General features: G+C 45.9%; 3 protein-coding genes across 7 annotated transcripts; 2 read left to right on the top strand and 1 right to left on the bottom strand.

Moving 5' to 3' along the window:
* Positions 1-210: 210 nt before the first annotated feature.
* Positions 211-11,914, bottom strand: LOC121555009 (mitochondrial tRNA-specific 2-thiouridylase 1-like). 3 transcript variants are annotated; one of them, XM_041868766.2, is made up of 11 exons: positions 11,709-11,914; positions 11,360-11,525; positions 11,030-11,136; positions 10,751-10,876; positions 9,972-10,144; positions 3,016-3,069; positions 2,818-2,884; positions 2,577-2,677; positions 2,271-2,415; positions 1,572-1,654; positions 211-804 (listed from the first exon to the last, which is right to left on the bottom strand). In XM_041868766.2, exons 1-11 carry the CDS (start codon positions 11,788-11,790, stop codon positions 658-660), a joined length of 1,251 nt encoding a protein of 416 aa, XP_041724700.2. In that variant the 5' UTR covers positions 11,791-11,914; the 3' UTR covers positions 211-657. The 3 variants fall into 3 exon arrangements, with proteins under 3 accessions (XP_041724700.2, XP_041724701.2, XP_041724702.2); XM_041868767.2 differs by having other exon boundaries at positions 11,641-11,721; XM_041868768.2 differs by lacking the exon at positions 11,709-11,914 and having other exon boundaries at positions 11,356-11,441.
* A 43-nt stretch (positions 11,915-11,957) lies between these two features.
* Positions 11,958-14,638, top strand: LOC121555010 (phenylserine dehydratase). 3 transcript variants are annotated; one of them, XM_041868770.2, is made up of 7 exons: positions 11,958-12,082; positions 12,423-12,607; positions 12,781-12,962; positions 13,085-13,215; positions 13,384-13,532; positions 13,707-13,796; positions 14,021-14,638. In XM_041868770.2, the coding sequence occupies exons 2-7, from the start codon at positions 12,424-12,426 to the stop codon at positions 14,260-14,262; spliced, it is 978 nt and encodes a 325-aa protein (XP_041724704.1). In that variant the 5' UTR covers positions 11,958-12,082; position 12,423; the 3' UTR covers positions 14,263-14,638. The 3 variants fall into 3 exon arrangements, with proteins under 3 accessions (XP_041724704.1, XP_041724705.1, XP_041724703.1); XM_041868771.2 differs by lacking the exon at positions 11,958-12,082 and adding an exon at positions 12,104-12,199 and having other exon boundaries at positions 13,154-13,215; XM_041868769.2 differs by lacking the exon at positions 11,958-12,082 and adding an exon at positions 12,105-12,199.
* LOC121554940 (pseudouridylate synthase 7 homolog) lies at positions 14,301-15,987 on the top strand. The gene is given in 2 exon segments (XM_045212143.1): positions 14,301-14,305; positions 14,702-15,987. Coding segments are annotated over 2 exon segments (1,227 nt in total). The 3' UTR covers positions 15,924-15,987.
* Positions 15,988-20,965: the final 4,978 nt, after the last annotated feature.

Below are 20,965 nucleotides of genomic sequence, written 5' to 3'. Positions count from 1 at the left end.
ATGGCACCAAAGGAAAAGGCACTCTACTTGTTTGGATTTTCACAAAATATGGATTTAACATTTTCTAATAATCTGTCCAAATAAATAAATGAGACAATGAATTACCATGTGCATGATTGTGTGGTCCTCTGTAGCTCAGCTGGTAGAGCACGGCGCTTGTAACGCCAAGGTAGTGGGTTCGATCCCCGGGACCACCCATACACAAAAATGTATGCACGCATGACTGTAAGTCGCTTTGGATAAAAGCGTCTGCTAAATGGCATATTATATTATTATTTAACAAGTCCACACAATCAAATAATACTGTACCTCACAAGTACCCTAATAGGAAGAAGTATGTACTCACTAATTGTAAGTCGCTCTGGATAAGAGCGTCTGCTAAATGACTAAAATGTCAATTGGATCACTAAAAAGTATCAACTGAGGGCAACAGTCCAGAGGAAGTTTGAGTGTGTGTTTCTTGGAGAGTGGACAGGTCCAAAAGCATGATCAGTGTGCTCTTCTGTTCTACAGTAGTGGTTCAGAGAATGGGATAAGGCTTGTGGAAGTACAGTAGTCTTGTCCATCAGCAGTGTGACTGAAGTCTGGAAGGTTAGGTCCATATCGATAGTGGATAGGCCTGGGCCTAGGTCTGTTTCTAGGAAGTCTCTCTCAGGCTCAGCTGGCTGGTTCCGGAGTCCTCTCCTTGGCCACAGGGGCTTCTTTCATGCGGTCTCGTCTCTGTTGGAGTGTGTGCTCTGTGGGGCCCAGACGGACGATCTTCCCACTGCCAAGACACTCGTCCCCCTTGTACAGCACTGCAAACTGGGGGGAGATGAGAGAAGTGAATAAGGAGAAGTTAGAAGTTAGAAGGGAGGGTAGTGAGGAGCAGACACTGACGGAAGCTTTGAAGCAAAGCTATTCATTCAATGTCGAGGTAGATAAGACAGGCACAGAAAATTGATGTTAGTGGGAGACATTGATGCTGAATATTGACTCCTAGTCCCTCTGAACTAACCTCCACATTTGAGCGCACGCAACACACACCACTATTCTCTATCGCTTCTCTATTCATCTACCCTCACTCTGGCCTCGAGCCCAAAGCTCCAAGACAAACGCGTCTCGGCCATATTGTTTTCTCAGAGCAGTGGGTTATGGGATAGCGCATGAAGAAAGGAGGTAATCCAAGCGTGGACAAGGGTCTTTGTACCCTGACTAGAGTCTGGAGTAATCCCTGTCAGGGAAACCAGACACACTGGAGCAGCTGGCTACGTTTGTTGGGCCTATGATAGGCCTTTGTTCGCTGGCTAATCAGGATATTAAGGAATAACACACTGGGACTAACACTAATGCACCAGCTCACACAGATTAACTAAAACCACTGTAACGATACATGGGTTGGCTTTACTCCTAAAAGCTGACCTAATGACAATAAATCGATTTGAAAATGGCCTAAAGAAATTTTACTCATAGTTTAAATTCTTCGGAGAAAAAAACATCCCTAGAAAGTAACGAAACCAACTGCCCAAACTCTGAAAAGGGTGAGACAGGCAGCTTACATGTCTAAGTGTGGGAAACAACAGAGAGTTTACCTGTCCTGGTGTGAGTGCTCTGATTGGCTGAGACAGCATGATCCACACAGAGCCATCCATGTTCAAGGTCACAGTGCAAGGGGCTGGAGATACACAACCTCACTGTGTTATTAACATGTTACCAACACTTTTGAAGTGTACATGTTTTACCCAATAAAGCTGTTTTTAAGCCATATGGGAGGTAAAGGTATTGTTTATTAGATTTTAATTGGGTTATTTAAATTTTTGACCCCCCTTTTTCTCCCCAATTTCATCATATCCAATTACGATCTTGTCTCATCGCGGCAACTCCCCAACGGGCTCGGGAGAGGCGAAGGTCGAGTCATTTGTCCTCCGAAACATGACCCGCCAATCCGCGCTTCTTAACACCTGCCCGCTTAACCCGGAAGCCAGCCGCACCAATGTGTCGGAGGAAACACTGTTCAACTGAGGACTGAAGTCAGTCTGCAGGCACCCGGCCCGCCACAAGGAGTCGCTAGAGCGCGATGAGCCAAGTACAGCCACCCCGGCCAAACCCTCCCCTAACCCGGACGATGCTGGGCCAATTGTGCACCGCCCTATGGGACTCCCGGTCACAGCCGGTTGTGACACAGCCTGGGATCGAACCCAGGTCAGTAGTGAAGCCTCAAGCACTGCAATGCAGTGCTTTAGACCGCTGCGCCACTCGGGAGGCCCAGGTAAACGTGTCATGTGACTCACTGAGAGGCATCTGGTGGATGAAGCGGAAGTGACACTCCATCATCTTAGTCTGGATCAGCTCAGTGGGAGGGTCCTCTGTTATCCAATGGAAACGATCTGTTCGTACCGTGTCTCTGAATAGAGCCGGGTGATTGGTGGTCGGACCCTGATGTTAGGGAGTTTAGAATCAAGAATCCAATTGAGAATCAACAGCAAATAACAGCAAGGAGGTGGGAGATCTGCCTCATAGCCTGTACTGTAGTTAGGCCAGATGTTTAGGACTAAATTAGCTATAACAGTATTGAAGAGGTAGAAACCATTCCTTACCACATACACTTCTCCAGTAGTGATGTCTTTGTCCACAACAAACCATGCGTCCCTCTGCCCACTAATCCTAGCCCTTTGGCCTAGTGTCAGGGTGAACCAACCTGAGAGGAAGAGGAGGAAGAACAGGCAGAGAACCAGTCGTTAATGTAAAGGTTTACCATTGGAAGAGCAGTACTCTTATAAGGATAGTGGGATAAGCAGTAACATAGAAGATACCACTGAGGATATCACACAGCATTACCCTTATGTTCACCCATGATCTTCCCATCCTCAATGGAGACAAAGTTCCCCGGTTTCGGCTCTAAATACTGACAGAAAAACAGCAATGCAGATATTGTTATTACACACAAACATGTTTATTCATTACTATGGCCAGTGTATCTCAATAATTAACTTGATACAGTACCGTACATGTTGTGTATGTATTGGAATTCCATACCTCTAGAATGAAATCCTCAAAGTTCCTCTCTCCAATAAAGCAGATGCCCATACTCTGGAAACAGATAATGATATTCAGTGTTCCCACACTGTCCACAAAAAAATACAATTGACTTTGTAAAATAGATTGCTCTATGTCAATACAGTGTAATTACAACAACACAACACAATGCAATTCAATTATGTTAAGCTTTGGTAATCTGTAGGCAGCTCAGAGAGGAGAGATGATCGATACTTTATCTACACTCCCGTCCGTATGCATTTGGACAGCAAAGCAAACATTTAAAATTTTGCTCTATACTCCAGCATTTTGGATTTGAGACCAAATGTTTCATATGAGGTGAAAGTACAGAATGTCACCTTTTATTTGAGGGTATTTCCATAAATATCTGTTTTACCGTTGAGAAATGAAAGCACTAGTCCCCACCCCCATGTGTAGAAGTCATAAGTATTTGGACAAATTCACTTATAGTGTATCAACAACAGGGGATGTTAGCATTTTTGGGGCAGTATGATCTTTATTCATGATTTTGGGGGTATGATCATCATTATTTATTAATGATTATCCGTAATCAGACCAGGCACCACACCCTAATAGGCTATATTCCCCCTTTACTCATATCAGAATGAAACTTTACCAGTTGAAAGTATACAGTGGGGAGAACAAGTATTTGATACACTGCCGATTTTGCAGGTTTTCCTACTTACAAAGCATGTAGAGGTCTGTAATTTTTATCATAGGTACACTTCAACTGTGAGAGACGGAATCTAAAACAAAAATCCAGAAAATCACATTGTATGATTTTTAAGTAATTAATTTGCATTTTATAGATTCCGTCTCTCACAGTTGAAGTGTACCTATGATAAACATTACAGACCTCTACATGCTTTGTAAGTAGGAAAACCTGCAAAATCGGCAGTGTATCAAATACTTGTTCTCCCCAATGTATATGTTGTGAAATTGTTAGATATTACTGCACTGTTGGAGCTAGAATTACAAGCATTTCGCTACACCCGCTATAACATCTGCTAAACACGTGTATGTGACAAATAAAATGTGATTTGATGTCTATGCACACACCTATCCCGTAGTTGGAATTGAATCCTCTCATGTGCCACTTGCAATCAAAGGACACATGAATGTCTATGACGGCATCATCCTCCCTCAGCAAACCTGCTATGTCTGGGTCTATATCTGCATATGCACTCCTAATCTGCTCTGCGGCACGCGCCAATGACTGTAGCCCTCTCTGAATCTCCGCCACTAAAGTGGGAAAAATTGTGTTTATTATGGTATGTCGTAACAGTCATAACTGCAGGACTAAATATGTAATGAACGACTAGTTGATTTTCCATTTTATACCATAGCTATAATTTCACACATTTGCCGCTAGAAAATGTGTTAATTTGCCGGTAGAAATGGGTTCAACGTCCACTGAAGTAGCTAGCAAGTTTACTAGATACTGTAGCTACAGTAGTTGCTGTGGTAACCAAACAAACAGACTTGCTAGTTTAGCTTGCCATTATGAAAATCAAATTCAACAATGCACGCTCTAGAATGCCCTTCAAGCCAATCAGAAACAAGTATTCAACAATGCCATGGTATAAATGCTGTTATAAACTGGGTGGTTTGATCCCTGAATGCTGATTGGCTGACAGCTGTGGTATATCAGACCGTATACCACGTGTATGACAAAACAGTTATCTTTACTGCTCTAATTACGTTGGTAACCAGTTTCTAATAGCACCTCAGGAATTTGTGATATATGGCCAATATACCACAGCTAAGTGGTAAGAACGTGCCTAAGAACAGCTCTTAGCCGTAATATACAGGCCATATACCACACCCCCTCGGGCCTTATTGCTTAATTATATACCATGGCATTGTTGAATACTTGTTTCTGATTGGCTTGAAGGGCATTCTAGAGCGTGCATTATTTCCCTATAACGCAAGGTAGAATTCAATGGCTATAGTTAATTCTTACATGTTCTATGTATTGGCACTGTTGAACTAGATTTTCATAATGGCAAGCTAGGACTGATGGTTTGGTTAGCTAAACTAGCAAGTCTGTTTGTTTGGTTACCACGGCAACTACTATAGCTATCTAGTAAACTTGCTAGCTACTTCAGTGGATGTTGAACACATTTCTACCTGCAAATGAACACATTTCTAGCAGCAAATGTGTTAAATTATAGCCATGGTATGAAAGGGATAAACAACTCGGGGCTCTATGCGTTCTCTGGAAAATAATGAAACTCCATGGAAGGTCAGTTCCACTCTGCTAGCGCGTCGTGGAACACACCTTCTATGTCACTCATTATTTTCCATAGAACGCATGGCCCCTTCTTTGATTATCCCTTATGTATTTACACCATATATTTACTGTATGTAAAGTTAATTTCTCAATAATCATACAGTAGCCTACAGCCCTGCAGTAGCCTACTCTGTATGTACAGTGCATTCGGAAAGTATTCAGAGCCCTTCACTTTTTCCACATTGTTACGTTACAGCCTTATTCGAAGATGTATTCAATTAATGTTTTTCCTCATCAATCTACACACAATACCCCATAATGACAACGCGAAAACAGATTTTTAGACATGTATTAAAAATAAAAAACAGAAATACCTTATTTACATAAGTATTCAGACCCTTTGCTATGAGACTCGAAATTGAGCTCAGGTGCATCCTGTTTCCATTGATCATCCTTGAGATGTTTTTACAACTTGATTGGAGTCCACCTGTGGTACATTCAATTGATTGGACATGATTTGGAAAGGCACACACCTGTCTATATAAGGTCCCACAGTTGACAGTGCATGTCAGAGCAAAAACCAAGCCATGATGTCGAAGGAATTGTCCGTAGAGCTCCGAGACAGGATTGTGTAGAGGCCCAGATCTGGGGAAGGGTACCAAAACATTTCTGCAGCATTGAAGGCCCCCAAGAACACAGTGGCTTCCATCATTCTTAAATGGAAGAAGTTTGGAACCACCAAGACTCTTCCTAGAGCTGGCCGCCCGGCCAAACTGAGCAATCGGGGGAGAAGGGCCTTGGTCAGGGAGGTGACCAAGAACCCAATGGTCACTCTGACAGAGCTCCATAGTTCCTCTGTGGAGATGGTAGAACCTTCCAGAAGGACAACCATCACTGCAGCACTCCACCAATCAGGCCTTTATGGTAGAGTGGCCAGACGGAAACCACTCCACAGTAAAAGGCACATGACAGCCCACTTGGAGTTTGCCAAAAGGCACCTAAAGTACTCTGACCATGAGAAACAAGATTATCTGGTCTGATGAAACCAAGATTGAACTCTTTGGCCTGAATGCCAAGCGTCACGTCTGGAGGAAACCAGGCAGCGCTCATCACCTGGCCAATACCATCCCTACGGTGAGCATGGTGGTGGCAACATCATGCTGTGGGGATGTTTTTCAGCAGCAGGGACTGGGAGACTAGTCAGGATCGAGGGAAACATGAACGGAGCAAAGTAAAGAGAGATCCTTGATGAAAACCTGCTCCAGAGTGCTCAGGACCTCAGACTGGGGAGAAGGTTCACCTTCCAACAGGACAACGACCCTAAGCACACAGCCAAGACAACGCAGGAGTGGCTACGGGACAAGTCCCTGAATGTCCTTGAGTGGCCCAGCCAGAGCCCAGACTTGAACCCGATCGAACATCTCTGGAGAGACCTGAAAATAGCTGTGCAGCGATGCTCCCCATCCAACCTGACAAGAGCTTCAGAAGATCTGAAGAGAAGAATGGGAGAAACTCAAATACAGGTGTGCCAAGCTTGTAGCGTCATACCCAAGAAGACATGAGGCTGTAATCGCTGCCACGGGTGCTTCAACAAAGTACTGAGTAAAGGGTCTGAATACTTATGTAAAAGCGATTTCAGTGTTTTTTAAAAATATATACATTTGCAAACATTTCTAAAAACCTGTTTTTGCTTTGTCATTATGGGGTATTGTGTGGAGATTGATGAGGGAATAAATGAATTTAATCAATTTTAGAATAAGGCTGTAACGTAACAGAATGTGGAAAATGTGAGGGGTCGGAATACTTTCCGAATGCACTGTATATATGTGACAGTCTCATTGTATAGCCTAGTTATATTTTTCCCACTTTTAAATAGTTATCCCTTTGAATAACACTTTCTAGTTACTGGAGCAAATAAATCGTATTATTATAGACAGCAAGTTACCTGACAATAATGGGCTACTCTCCCTTTTTATTTACCTTCACTCTCCTGTCATGTCTCTAATATGAAGGAATCTCTAGAAGGAATCCCTAGAACTTTGCTTATTCTCTTAAGAGCTGCATAATCAAGTCCAAGTTCGTGGGCTAGAAGAACCATCCTCACATTTATATCAAATGCCATATCTCCCTTGGAGCACTTGTGCAGCCTCAAGGAAGTGTACACACTCCTCCTAAATGCATCACGACCTCCTTCACATTGTGCGTATTCTATCGTGACGGAATTACAGAATTCCTGGTTGGCGGGGTCTATGGTGATTTTCAGTCTTGTGTTCCGACACTTAGGGCAAAAAAAGAGAATCTATGAGTTGGATTATTTGTGCCATGTGGAATAAAAGCCACTGCTGGCTTGCTGGTTGCCTGCTGTCTGGTTGATCGCTGTTGGAGCTAGGAACCCAAGCATTTTGCTACACCCGCAATAACATCTGCTAAATATGTGTATGCGACCAACAAAATGTGATTTGATCTGTCATTTTCATCTGAAGAAGTTTGCGTCTCGACGCGCTGCTGGCTACCTCCTCTACCTGCCACTGCCTCGATCTGTTGATGAGGCAAATTTGTTGCTTTTCTCGCATTGGCTAACAGATAGCCGATTTGTATTATTTATTTGTCTACAAAGGAAATAGCGATATATGGACTCGCTAACTATATGCTTTGGAAAACAAGCTTTGAATGATATATGAAAATAAAAGTGTCTTTGGTGCCTTGCCTTAATGTAGAAGTGTTCAGAAACATTATTCTTATTTACAATAGAATTAACTCCAAAATGACAATATATTATTCACCATTCAGTTCCTATTGGGCATGACATAATCTGAAACACAACCCAAAAAAACTGCAAATGCATCCAAAGATAGTACATACAGTGGAGAAAAAAAGTATTTCGTCTGCCACCAATTGTGCAAGTTCTCCCACTTAAAAAGATGAGAGATGCCTGTAATTTTCATCATAGGTACACGTCAACTATGACAGACAAAATGAGAATTTTTTTCTCCAGAAAATCACATTGTAGGATTTTTAATGATTTTATTTGCAAATTATGGTGGAAAATAAGTATTTGGTCAATAACAAAGGTTTCTCAATACTTTGTTATTCAGTGGGGAAAAAAAGTATTTAGTCAGCCACCAATTGTGCAAGTTCTCCCACTTAAAAATATGAGAGAGGCCTGTAATGTTCATTATAGGTACACATCAACTATGACAGACAAATTGAGAAAAAAAAATCAAGAAAATCACATTGTAGGATTTTTTATGAATTTATTTGCAAATTATGGTGGAAAATAAGTATTTGGTCACCTACAAACAAGCAAGATTTCTGGCTCTCACAGACCTGTAACTTCTTCTTTAAGAGGCTCCTCTGTCCTCCACTCGTTACCTGTATTAATGGCACCTGTTTGAACTTGTTATCAGTATAAAAGACACCTTGTCCACAACCTCAAACAGTCACACTCCAAACTCCACTATGGCCAAGACCAAAGAGCTGTCAAAGGACACCAGAAACAAAAGTGTAGACCTGCACCAGGCTGGGAAGACTGAATCTGCAATAGGTAAGCAGCTTGGTTTGAAGAAATCAACTGTGGGAGCAATTATTAGGAAATGGAAGACATACAAGACCACTGATAATATCCCTCGATCTGGGGCTCCACGCAAGATCTCACCCCGTAAGGGTCAAAATGATCACAAGAACGGTGAGCAAAAATCCCAGAACCACACGGGGGGACCTAGTGAATGACCTGCAGAGAGCTGGGACCAAACTAACAAAGCCTACCATCAGTAACACACTACGCCGCCAGGGACTCAAATCCTGCAGTGCCAGACGTGTCCCCCTGCTTAAGCCAGTACATGTCCAGGCCCGTCTGAAGTTTGCTAGAGTGCATTTGGATGATCCAGAAGAGGATTGGGAGAATGTCATATGGTCAGATGAAACCAAAATATAACTTTTTGGTAAAAACTCAACTCGTCGTGTTTGGAGGACAAAGAATGCTGAGTTGCATCCAAAGAACACCATACCTACTGTGAAGCATGGGGGTGGAAACATCATGCTTTGGGGCTGTTTTTCTGCAAAGGGACCAGGACGACTGATCCGTGTAAAGGAAAGAATGAATGGGGCCATGTATCGTGAGATTTTGAGTGAAAACCTCCTTCCATCAGCAAGGGCATTGAAGATGAAACGTGGCTGGGTCTTTCAGCATGACAATGATCCCAAACACACCGCCCGGGCAACGAAGGAGTGGCTTCGTAAGAAGCATTTCAAGGTCCTGGAGTGGCCTAGCCAGTCTCCAGATCTCAACCCCATAGAAAATCTTTGGAGGGAGTTGAAAGTCCGTGTTGCCCAGCGACAGCCCCAAAACATCACTTCTCTAGAGGAGATCTGCATGGAGGAATGGACCAAAATACAGAAAACGTTTGACCTGTGTCATTGCCAACAAAGGGTATATAACAAAGTATTGAGAAACTTTTGTTATTGACCAAATACTTATTTTCCACCATAATTTGCAAATAAATTCATTAAAAATCCTACAATGTGATTTTCTTGATTTTTTTTTCTCATTTTGTCTGTCATAGTTGACGTGTACCTATGATGAAAATTACAGGCCTCTCTCATCTTTTTAAGTGGGAGAACTTGCACAATTGGTGGCTGACTAAATACTTTTTCCCCCACTGTACATAGGACAGTGTATCTGTCTGTCTGTTTGGTTAGTTACCTCTTTCTTCTTCAGGACGTGTTGGAAGCCGGCCTCGGCTGCAATCTTCTTCACGTAGTATTTGGTGAGTCCCGACAGGGGAAAGACTGTATGCCGCAAAGAATCCTGCGACATCTGGCTGAGGAAGAATGTCTGGTCCTTAAAGCGGTCCGCTCCTTGGTACAACCTCACCGCTTCAACGGAGATAAAAAAGGGTTAAAAATCTGAGACACCAATCCAATGACAGTCCTATAATATAGGTCCCTATATCAAATATAACCAATGGTTGTACTCATTCAAGTTCCCGGAATTTCTCTACACATATCAAATGTCTACAGACTTACAAATAAAAGCATTTCACATTTGAATTTCGGTACCCTAGTTCGGTACCCTGGACCGTTTTTGGTCTCCGTTTTTGATTTCACAAGACCTGAAAATAACTGTTTCAGGGCGCACATTCTACATGACGTTAGCGAGCTAACTTCTTTACAGCGGTCAAAAAAGTTCCATGCGACTCACGCTGCCGCGTCACAATACTTGGTACTCTGATCCTGGATCTTGGACCCGCTACTCACACAGGTCCAGGATTAGTTTCAGCCAGGGTTCGTTTGCGTTTCACACATGCTTTATAAAGCGGATCAGGGTACCAAACGCTCCAGGATCTGGATCATAAGGGGATATGTGAAAGCGCCCAAAGTCTACGTATTATTATAAAGAGGTAAGATTGACATGATAATAATAACAACACATTGGTATGAGAAAAGCACAGAAAGAGGTTGAGAGGAGTTTGTTGTTCTTACGGTTCCTGATCTCAAAGCGGTCTCTGAAGACATGTTGAGGGGGAGGAGCCACGTGTCTCTGTTGGAAGACATCCTCATCCTCCTGAGATGTCCTGGCATAGTGACCTGTCGCCATGGCATCAGCACCTAGGGGGAAATCAGCAACAACCCAATATTTGCTTTTTTTAGTACAAGCTCAGTTTCATTAATGGTCCTTGAAGTTCTTAGCATACTTGGATATTTTTATAATATAATAATAAGCATACTAATAATACTGAACATTATTATTAGGCTACATACCCAAGCTGTTGATGGCATAACTGTAGAAGTGGTTGAATTTGATGTGTTTATTGCACAGAATGTCTGGATTTGGTGTCCTGCCCTTCTCATATTCCTTCAAAAGATTGCTGAAGAAAGGAGACAGTGGTCAGACATTGAGAGAGAACAATCTGGGGTATATTCATTTCAGGTCCCTCCCCATTTCTGTTTGGTTCTTAAACGGTAAACGGTTTACTTTGCAAGACAATGAACACACCCCAGATCTAGCCTTGTGACACCAGCCTAATCTCGCGATAACTCACATATTTCAATTAGGGTGAGTGCAATCATTTAATTAACGAGGTTACCTACGTGAACACTTCGTGCCAGTACTCTTTGACGTAGGACACTTGATGGAAGGGTATGTCCAGATTCTGGCACACTTTGTAGGCATCTTCACAGTCCCTTTCGGAGGAACACACCCCCTTCTCATCCAGGGAATCCCAGTTCTTCATAAACACTCCAGTAACGTGGTACCCTGTCAATAAAACAAATCATTGGGAAGACGTTATACTTACAGTAAACAAGTAACATTATATATAAAATAATAACACAAATATTCCGTTTACTCATTTAAAAAATCGTAGGTTTACTTGTATCGTCTCAAGGAGTTTTTAGCTAGCTAGCTAATGTTGAGTGCTCCAGTGAAGGAATGTCTCACCTCTTCTTCTGAGTAACAAAGCCGTTACAGAGCTGTCAACTCCCCCAGACATCGCGCACACGATATGTCTCACAACACCCATGATTTTCACAACTATTTGCCACGAAAATATGTTTTAAATTGTCTAATTCAGGTTACAACTTCACTTTTTCAGATAGACGCGACCATTTCTTCGGTCCGTCTCAAAACAATGTCCGACTAGAAACAAGTCGCGTTGGCTTTACCTTCAGCTGTTGTTTACTTGTGTTGTGTTGCGGGGTGCCAGAATAACTGTAACACTGTGTAAACATAACGGAGCTGTTGAAATTCTGCTCCGTAAATTGAGTAAAAATCGTGAAAATCCATACATTTGCATATTTTTCGAAAGTATCAAGGTACGTGGACTAGTATTATACAACTGTGTCTCTGATTATATTGACTGCTACAACAGGAAAGGTGGAATATATTGTACAAATGTGTACATCTGTAGTAACAGTTCCACAATGTCAATGGTGAGATAATTTTGTGTTACGTAATTTCATTAAACTCTTTTTGCAAGTATTAACAGAGCAGAAGAATTCAACAAAATATAATGTTTATTTTGGTGGAAAGGAGCTAAGCAAGTCATATAAGGATAATCCTCCTCACGAAGTCTATGCAAATGAATGTTTTTAGGATAATCCCACCAAAGACTGTTTCGAACCTCTTTGATACAACTCTGTGGTTGTCTTCCAGCATGGTGGACGTGCCAGTATCAGCGAAAGCCATCACTTTGGATCTGCTAAGAGATGCCAGAGAGACAGTGAGGACCAGTCCTTTGGGAGTCATCAACACTCCTATGATCCCATGGTGCCAAACAACACTACCGCTCAACATCCCCTGTAACATCCACATCAAACTGGAGAACATGCAGAGAACTGGTGAGTTTGTGTATGAATTAAATGCCTTAGTCAGGCACATTTACATTACTACTGTATAAGTTTCAATTAATAATGTAGGCTGTTTTGTAATAGATATATTGATGGACATGGTTGATGTTGGACATTGAGAGTGATACAATAACAGCAGTTTCTGTCATTGTGTTAATTGACAGGTTCGTTTAAGGTAAGAGGAGTGGCCAACCAGTTCGCCAGGAGACCAAAAGGAGCCCATTTTGTCACCATGTCTGCAGGGAACTATGGGAAGTCTTTTGCGTATGCCTCTAAACACTACGGCTCCAAGGGGAAAGTGGTGATGCCAGAGACAGCCCTTGTATCCAGATCTACACTCATACAAGTAAGGTTCTTGTTTCCAATTGACTGCTTCAGTCTTTAATTGTATCATCTAAAATTACACATCTGAAAATAACCAAACATATCAGTGAGCCGTTGAGTACAATTGCTGTGCACCCGCTCCAGAATTTTGGATGTGAGGTGGAACGGGTGCCTACGACCTGTCTGATGAACGTGGTGAATCGTTGTGTCCAGGAGGAAAACATGACGTTCCTCCACTCATACGATGACCTGGACCTGATTGCAGGACATGCCAGGTACAGAACAGCTGAACAAGGCAACACAACCAGCTTTATGCGGGCCTTTTCCCTCTTTTTGAGGGAAAATAAAATGCTGGTCTGTCTCTCGCTGTCTGTCTCTGTCACTCCCCCCCCCCCCCCTACCCTTGCCCCCTCTCTCTCTCCCCCTCTCTCTCTGTGCTGTAGTCTAGGTTTTGAGGTGCTGGAGGTGATGCCCCAGCCTGATGTAGTGGTGGTGTGCTGTGGAGGAGGAGGTCTACTGGCTGGGGTGGCCGCTGCCATCAAACTGGCTGGCTGCGAGAAGACAAGGATCTATGGAGTAGAGCCAGAAGGAGGTACATAACACCTGTTGGTTAAACCTCACCAAGACAATATCAGGCAGGGCTTTTTACAACTACGATACACCACTAACGGATGTACATGAACATACACATGGGGCAATATACTGAAGGGTTGATATACAGTATGACCATTTTGTTGACCTTATTTTCCTGTCTTTGATTCATTAGCCTGCACCATGTACAAAAGTTTCATCGAGAAGAAGCCTGTCAGCATGGACACCAAGAGCATTGCGTCAGGACTGGCGCCACCTTTTGCAGGTACAGTACACCTCAGAGAAGTAGATTGGCTAGACTTAAATAAATCCTAAAAGATCAGGACATAAGAGGGAACAACTTTGTCTTCATCTGGAATGAACCATAGCCAAGCAAACAAATCTGTGAAATGTACCTTCTTTACCTGTGCTAACTCCCTGATGTGTTTTGTACCATAAGGCACAAACATCTACCATTGCTAACTGCCTGGTGTGTTGTGTCCCTCCCAGGCACCCTGCCCTATGAGCTGTGCCAGCTTTACGTTGAGGAGATCGTACTGGTGAACGATGAGGAGATCAAGGCTGCCGTGTCGACCCTGTACAGGGCGGGGCTCCTGGTGGAACCGTCGGGGTCCGCGGCGTTCGCAGCCATCGCTAACGACAGAATCCCTGACATTGCTGGGAGGAACGTGGTGGTCATCCTCAGTGGAGGAAACATTGGCAAAGACGAGCTCACTAACTTCCCTGATTGAATGTCTAGTTACTTACTTGCTTAGGTCTTTTTCTACTCATGGAGCATAGGCCACTGACAACAGTTTTCCAGCGTATTTAGTCCTGGGTGATTTGTTCAAGTTCTCCTCATGTGTTGCCCCATTGAATGTTTACAGTTATTATTACAGTGACTACTACAGAGAATAAATAATGATTATTCCAACCAGTCTGAATTAGGAGAAATTATGCATTATTATTTTACTACATTGACTATTACAGAGAAGAAATAATGACCATCGCTCTAACCAGCTAAAGTTAGGGGCAAATCATGTATTATTTTTCTCAATAATAATTGTTATACTGTGATATTATCTTTTTGCAAATAAACTATGCAATGTATTCAATATCAGGAACATATGCTGTGTTTGATCATTGAAATGTCAACAACTCCCACAACTGTGCTCTTTGTTCAACTGAAAGACATACATTATACATCGTCCTCTACAAGGAGAACAAAGACACCATGGAAGCCATCAACGTGCTCTCGAAATTCCTCAGGATGAGGCCCAATGTGTTCTCCTACATGGGGACCAAGGACAAGAGAGCCATCACTGTGCAGGAGATTGCAGTTCTCAAGGTCACAGCAGAAAGACTGTCACACCTCAACAAGTGCCTCAATAACTTCAAACTGGGAAACTTATGCTACAAGAAACACCCTCTGAAACTGGGAGAACTACAGGGCAATCACTTCACTGTGGTCATCAGGAACATCACAGGGACAGAGGAGCAGGTCCAGCAGGCCATGACCTCCCTTAGAGAGACAGGCTTCATCAACTACTACGGCATGCAGCGCTTTGGCACCACCGCCGTGCCCAAACACCAAGTTGGCAAGGCCATCTTGCAAGACAACTGGAATTAAGTGATAGATCTGATCCTGAAGACTCGCCCTGGAGCGGAGAAAGGTTACCTGGTGAAGTGCCGTGAGGAGTGGGCCCAGTCCCAGGACCCAGAAGCAGCGCTGAAGAAGCTGTCTGTTAAACACTGTGTGGAGGGACAGCTGCTCCGAGGTCTCTCCATGTACGTCAAGAAGAACATCATCACTGCCTTTGCAATGATCCCTCGTAACAACCGGCTGATGTACATCCACAGCTACCAGAGCTTTATGTGGAACACCATGGTCAGCAGACGCATTGAGGCCTTCGGAGTGAAGGCTGTGGAGGGAGACCTCGTTCTCAGGGAAGGCACTGCATTCGTGCTGTCCGCAGCCGAGGCCGAGACCCACTCTATCCAAGACGTGATGATGCCCCTACCAGGGTTTGAAGTCATCTACCCCACTCACCATGTGGGTAAGGGCTACAGGGAGATGCGTAGTGCAGATAACCTGGACATTGACAACATGAGGCACAGGGTGAGGGACTACTCTCTGGCCGGAGCCTACCGACGTATCCTCATCAAACCCAGTGACGTCAGCTGGGAGGTGATTAACTATGAGGACCCTCGTGTCTCCCTGGTCCACACTGATGTGGAGAAACTAGAGGACCAACCTCCCCCAGTCTTCAACAAAGAGGGGAAGTACAGGGCTCTGAGGATGGAGTTCTCCCTGCCTCCCTCTACCTACGCCACCATGGCCATCAGAGAGGTGCTCAAGATGGACACCAGCATCAAGAACCAGACTCAGCTCAACACCACCTGGCTCAACTAATACAACACAACAGAACTGGGCCCACTGGGCTGCTTTTCCAGGCTGCAGAGCAGTCTGTCCTTTAGTGGGTGTCTACTTACTGTATGTGAGACTAACAGTCTATTGTGTGTGTGTGTGGGAGTGTTTTGATACTTTGCCAAGCTAAAGGTCATTCCTCTCAAGGTGTGTCAGTCAGGGTGATGGGAAATCTTACCTCATCCTACACAACCAAGAGCAACAACTCTGATATTATGTTGTTACTACTCTGATTATTTTCTTAAGTTTCTTCATTTTTTATCAGGAAGTTTTTACTGTCTTTTAAAGCTTTGCTGCACTGGAGAAATTCAGAGATATGTTTTTGAAACAGCTGATGTGCTACAGAAGCACTTAAAGGGGCTGTGTAGAAAAGTTTGTGTTAACCAATGGTGGTGCTCCCGAGTGGCGCAGTGGTCTAAGGCACTGCATTGCATTGCTAGCTGTGCCACTAGAGATCCTGGTACGAGTCCAGGCTCTGTCGCAGCCGGCCGCGACCGGGAGACCCATGGGCGGTGCACAATTGGTCCAGCGTCGTCCAAGGTAGGGGAGGGTTTGGCCGGCAGGGATGTGGGTTCGTTTCCCACGGGGGGCCAGTATAAAAAAATTAAATAAAAAACAAACAAAAAAACATGTATGCATTCACTAACTGTAATTCGCTCTGGATAAGAGCGTCTGCTAAATGACTAAAATGTAAATATATTCTCATGTCCATACTACATATCAATCACTTGATGAGGTGTATATTAGGCACGTACGAAGCACACATGCCTAGGTAACGCTATCAGTGAATCAGAGTTACCGAATAGATAAACAATGAGTAGCCCATAACCTCCCACCTACAGTGCATTCGAAAAGTATTCAGACCCCTTTTTCCACATTTGTCCACATTTTGTTACTTTACAGCCTTATTCTAAAATGGATTAAATAAAAACAAATCCTCATCAATCTACACACAATACTGTCAAGGCGTGCTGAAGGTGGGTGTGGTGTAGGAATCATGCGCAGGACACAGAGGCTCAGTCCAAAGGCTTTAGTGCAATAAATATATATCCAACCGAAGCAAAATAAGCCCGAAGGCAAAATGCACGACGCACACAGGCGACAAAACGAATGACGCACAAACATGTGCAAACAACCCTCTCAAACACTGGAGGGAAAATGTAGCTCCAAAACACGAAACAGTAGTACAATCACACACAACGAGAACTAAATAGGGCACTAACGAGGACTAACAAGACACAGGTGTACAACATCCAGACAAAACCAATCGAACATGAAACATAGATCGGTGGCAGCTAGTACTCCGGGGACGACGACCGCCGAAGCCTGCCCAAACCAGGAGGAGGAGCAGCCTCGGCCGAAACCGTGACAGTACCCCCCCCCCTTGACGCGCGGCTCCAGCCGTGCGCCGACCCCGGCCTCGGGGACGACCAGGAGGACGCGGAGCAGGGCGCGCGGGATGGTCCCGGTGGAACTCCGACAGGAGAGATGGGTCTAGGATGTCCCTCCGCGGCACCCAGCACCGCTCCTCCGGGCCGTACCCCTCCCACTCCACGAGATACTGAAGACCCCCCATCCGGCGTCTAGAGTCCAAGATGGACCGAACGGTGTACGCCGGAGCCCCCTCGATGTCCAGTGGGGGCGGAGGAGTCTCCCCTATCTCATTGTCCTGGAGTGGACCAGCTACCACCGGCCTGAGAAGAGACACATGGAACGAGGGGTTAATATTCCTATACTCAACAGGTAGATGTAATCTATAACATACCTCGTTCAATCTTCTCAGGACTTTAAAGGGGCCCCACAAACCGCCCGACCCAGCTTCCGGCAGGGCAGGCGGAGGGGTAGGTTTCTGGTAGAGAGCCAGACTCGATCTCCGGGTGCGTACACCGGCCCCTCACTGCGGTGGAGATCGGCGCTCGCCTTGTGACGAAGGGACGGCCCGCTGCAGGTGGACGTGGGCAGCGTTCCCACGTCTCTTCCGAGCGCCTCATCCAATCATCCACCGCAGGGGCCTCGATCTGGCTCTGCTGCCAAGGTGCCAGAACCGGCTGGTACCCTAACACACATTGGAAGGGGGTTAGGTTAGTAGAGGAGTGGCGGAGAGAGTTCTGGGCCATTTCGGCCCAGGGAATGTACCGTGCCCACTCCTCCGGCCGGTCCTGGCAATACGACCTCAGAAACCTACCCACATCCTGGTTGACACGTTCTACCTGCCCGTTACTCTCCGGGTGGTACCCTGAGGTAAGGCTAACCGAGACCCCCAAACGCTCCATGAACGCTCTCCAAACATGAGAGGTAAACTGGGGACCTCGATCAGACACTATATCCTCGGGTACCCCGTAATGCCGGAAGACATGGGTAAATAGGGCCTCAGCGGTCTGTAGGGCAGTAGGAAGACCCGCCATAGGGAGAAGACGACAGGCCTTAGAGAACCGGTCCACAACGACCAGGATGGTGCTATTCCCCTGAGAGAGGGGAAGGTCTGTCACAAAATCCACCGAGAGGTGGGACCATGGTCGTTGTGGAACGGGCAGGGGTTGTAACTTACCCCTGGGCAGATGTCGGGGCGCCTTACACTGGGCACACACCGAGCAGGAGGAGACATAAACCCTCACATTCCTAGCCAAAGTGGGCCACCAGTATTTAGTGCTGAGGCAATGCACCGTCCGGCCGATACCCGGATGTCCAGAGGAGGGTGACGTGTGAGCCCAGTAAATGAGTCGATCCCAAATCTCGCGCGGAACGTACTTCCGACCCTCAGGACACTGTGGAGGGCTGGGGTCGGTACGCAACGCTCGCTCGATTTCGGCATCGACCTCCCACACCACCGGTGCCACTAGGCAAGACTCCGGTAGTATGGGAGTGGGCTCAACGGACCTCTCCTCCGTGTCATACCGCCGACAGCGCATCTGCCTTACCATTCTGGGACCCAGGGATGTCCGTGATTTTAAATACGAACCTGGTGAGAAACATACTCCATCGAGCCTGGCGAGGGTTCAGTCTCCTCGCTGCCCGGATGTACTCCAGGTTCCGATGGTCAGTCAAAATGAGGAAAGGGTGTTGAGCCCCCTCAAGCCAATGCCTCCACACCTTAAGGGCTTGAACTACAGCTAACAGCTCCCTGTCCCCAACGTCATAGTTACGCTCCGCCGGGCTGAGCTTCTTACTGTAAAAAGCACAGGGGCGGAGTTTAGGTGGCGTGACGGACCGTTGAGAGAGAACTATACCAGCCTCAGACGCGTCTACCTCGACCTGAAAGGGTAATGCGGGATCCGGATGCGCTAGCACCGGAGCCGACGTAAACAGGTCCTTCAGTCTCCTAAAGGCCCTGTCCGCATCGGCTGACCACTGCAGGCGCACCGGACCCCCCTTCAGAAGGGACGTGATGGGAGCTGCCACCTGTCCAAAACCCCGGATAAACCTCCGGTAGTAATTCGCAAAGCCCAAAAACTGCTGCACCTCTTTTACAGTAGTTGGGGTTTGCCAATTACGCACAGCGGACACACGATCCACCTCCATTCTCACCCCTGACGCGGACAACCGATAACCCAAAAAGGAGACCGACTCCTGGAAAAACAGACATTTCTCTGCCTTGACATATAGGTCGTGCTCCAACAGCCTCCCTCAATACACGCCGCACCAGGGTTATATGCTCGGCTCGGGTAGACGAGTACACCAGAATGTCATCAATGTATACGACCACCCCCTTGTCCCTGCATATCCCGGAAAATGTTATCTACGAAGGATTGGAAGACTGATGGAGCATTCATCAACCCATATGGCATGACGAGATATTCGAAATGACCAGACGTGGTACTAAACGCTGTCTTCCATTCGTCACCCTCCCTAATGCGCACTCAAGTTATACGCGCTCCTGAGATCCAGTTTTGTGAAAAACCGCGCTCCATGCAATGACTCCGTCATGGTCGCAATCAGAGGGAGTGGATAACTGTATTTCACAGTAATCTGATTGAGACCACGGTAATCAATGCACGGGCGCAACCCTCCATCTCTCTTTTTCACAAAAAAGAAGCTCGAGGAGGCGGGAGAAGTGGAGGGCCGAATGTATCCCTGTCTCAAAGATTCGGCTATATAAGTCTCCATAGCTTTCCTCTCCTCTTGAGACAAAGGATACACATGGCTCCGTGGGAGCGCTGCTCCTGCCTGAGATCAATCGCACAATCCCCTGTCTATGAGGAGGCAACTGCGTCGCCCTAGTTTTACTAAACACGAGTGCTAAATCCCCATATTCAGGCGGAATGTGCAGTGCGGGCACTTGGTTTGGACTTTCCACCGAAGTCGCCCCACGGAAACACCCAGACATCGCCCTCGCACTGAGCAGACCACCCATCGAGAGCCCTCTGTTGCCACGAAATAGCAGGGTTATGGGTGCTTAACCAGGGAATCCCCAGCACCACTGGGTACGCAGGAGAGTCGATCAGATACAACTGTATAGTCTCCTCATGACCCCCTGCGCACACATCCGAAGTGGCGCTGTGATCTCCCTGATCAACCACGACCCCAACGGACGGCTGTCTAAGGCATGAACGGGAAAAGGTTGGTCAACAGGTAGGAGAGGGATCCCTAACTCAAAACAAAACTTACGATCAACAAAATTCCCAGCTGCGCCTGAATCTACTAGCGCCTTATGCTGGGAATGAGGTGCAACCTGTGGAAAACAAACAGGTATACAAAAGTGTGCAACAGAAAGCTCTGGGTAAGTGGGACGTCTACTCACCTGGGAGGCCCCCCCAGTGCGTGACCTGTTGTCGTTACTCCCGGAGAACCCTCCCCAGCACCTGGCCGTAGTGTGCCCTCCACGACCACACTTGGTGCAGGAGACAGGCCCCCTCGGGCTCTTCCTACTCCGTTCTCTAGCGCCGGCACCCCCGAGCTCCATAGGGCTCGGCTCGGAGGTGCCGGAGGGCGGAATGGACGGACTCCCCTCGGGGACGTCCACGGGTGGCCAGCAGGGTGTCCAGACGGATGGACATATCGACCAACTGGTCGAAGGTAAGATGGGTATC

Source organism: Coregonus clupeaformis, chromosome 40 (assembly GCF_020615455.1).
Source record: "Coregonus clupeaformis isolate EN_2021a chromosome 40, ASM2061545v1, whole genome shotgun sequence".
Taxonomy (NCBI): Eukaryota; Metazoa; Chordata; class Actinopteri; order Salmoniformes; family Salmonidae; genus Coregonus; species Coregonus clupeaformis.
The sequence above is the reverse complement of the archived record's forward strand: the minus strand, read 5'-3'. Positions and strand labels throughout refer to the sequence as shown.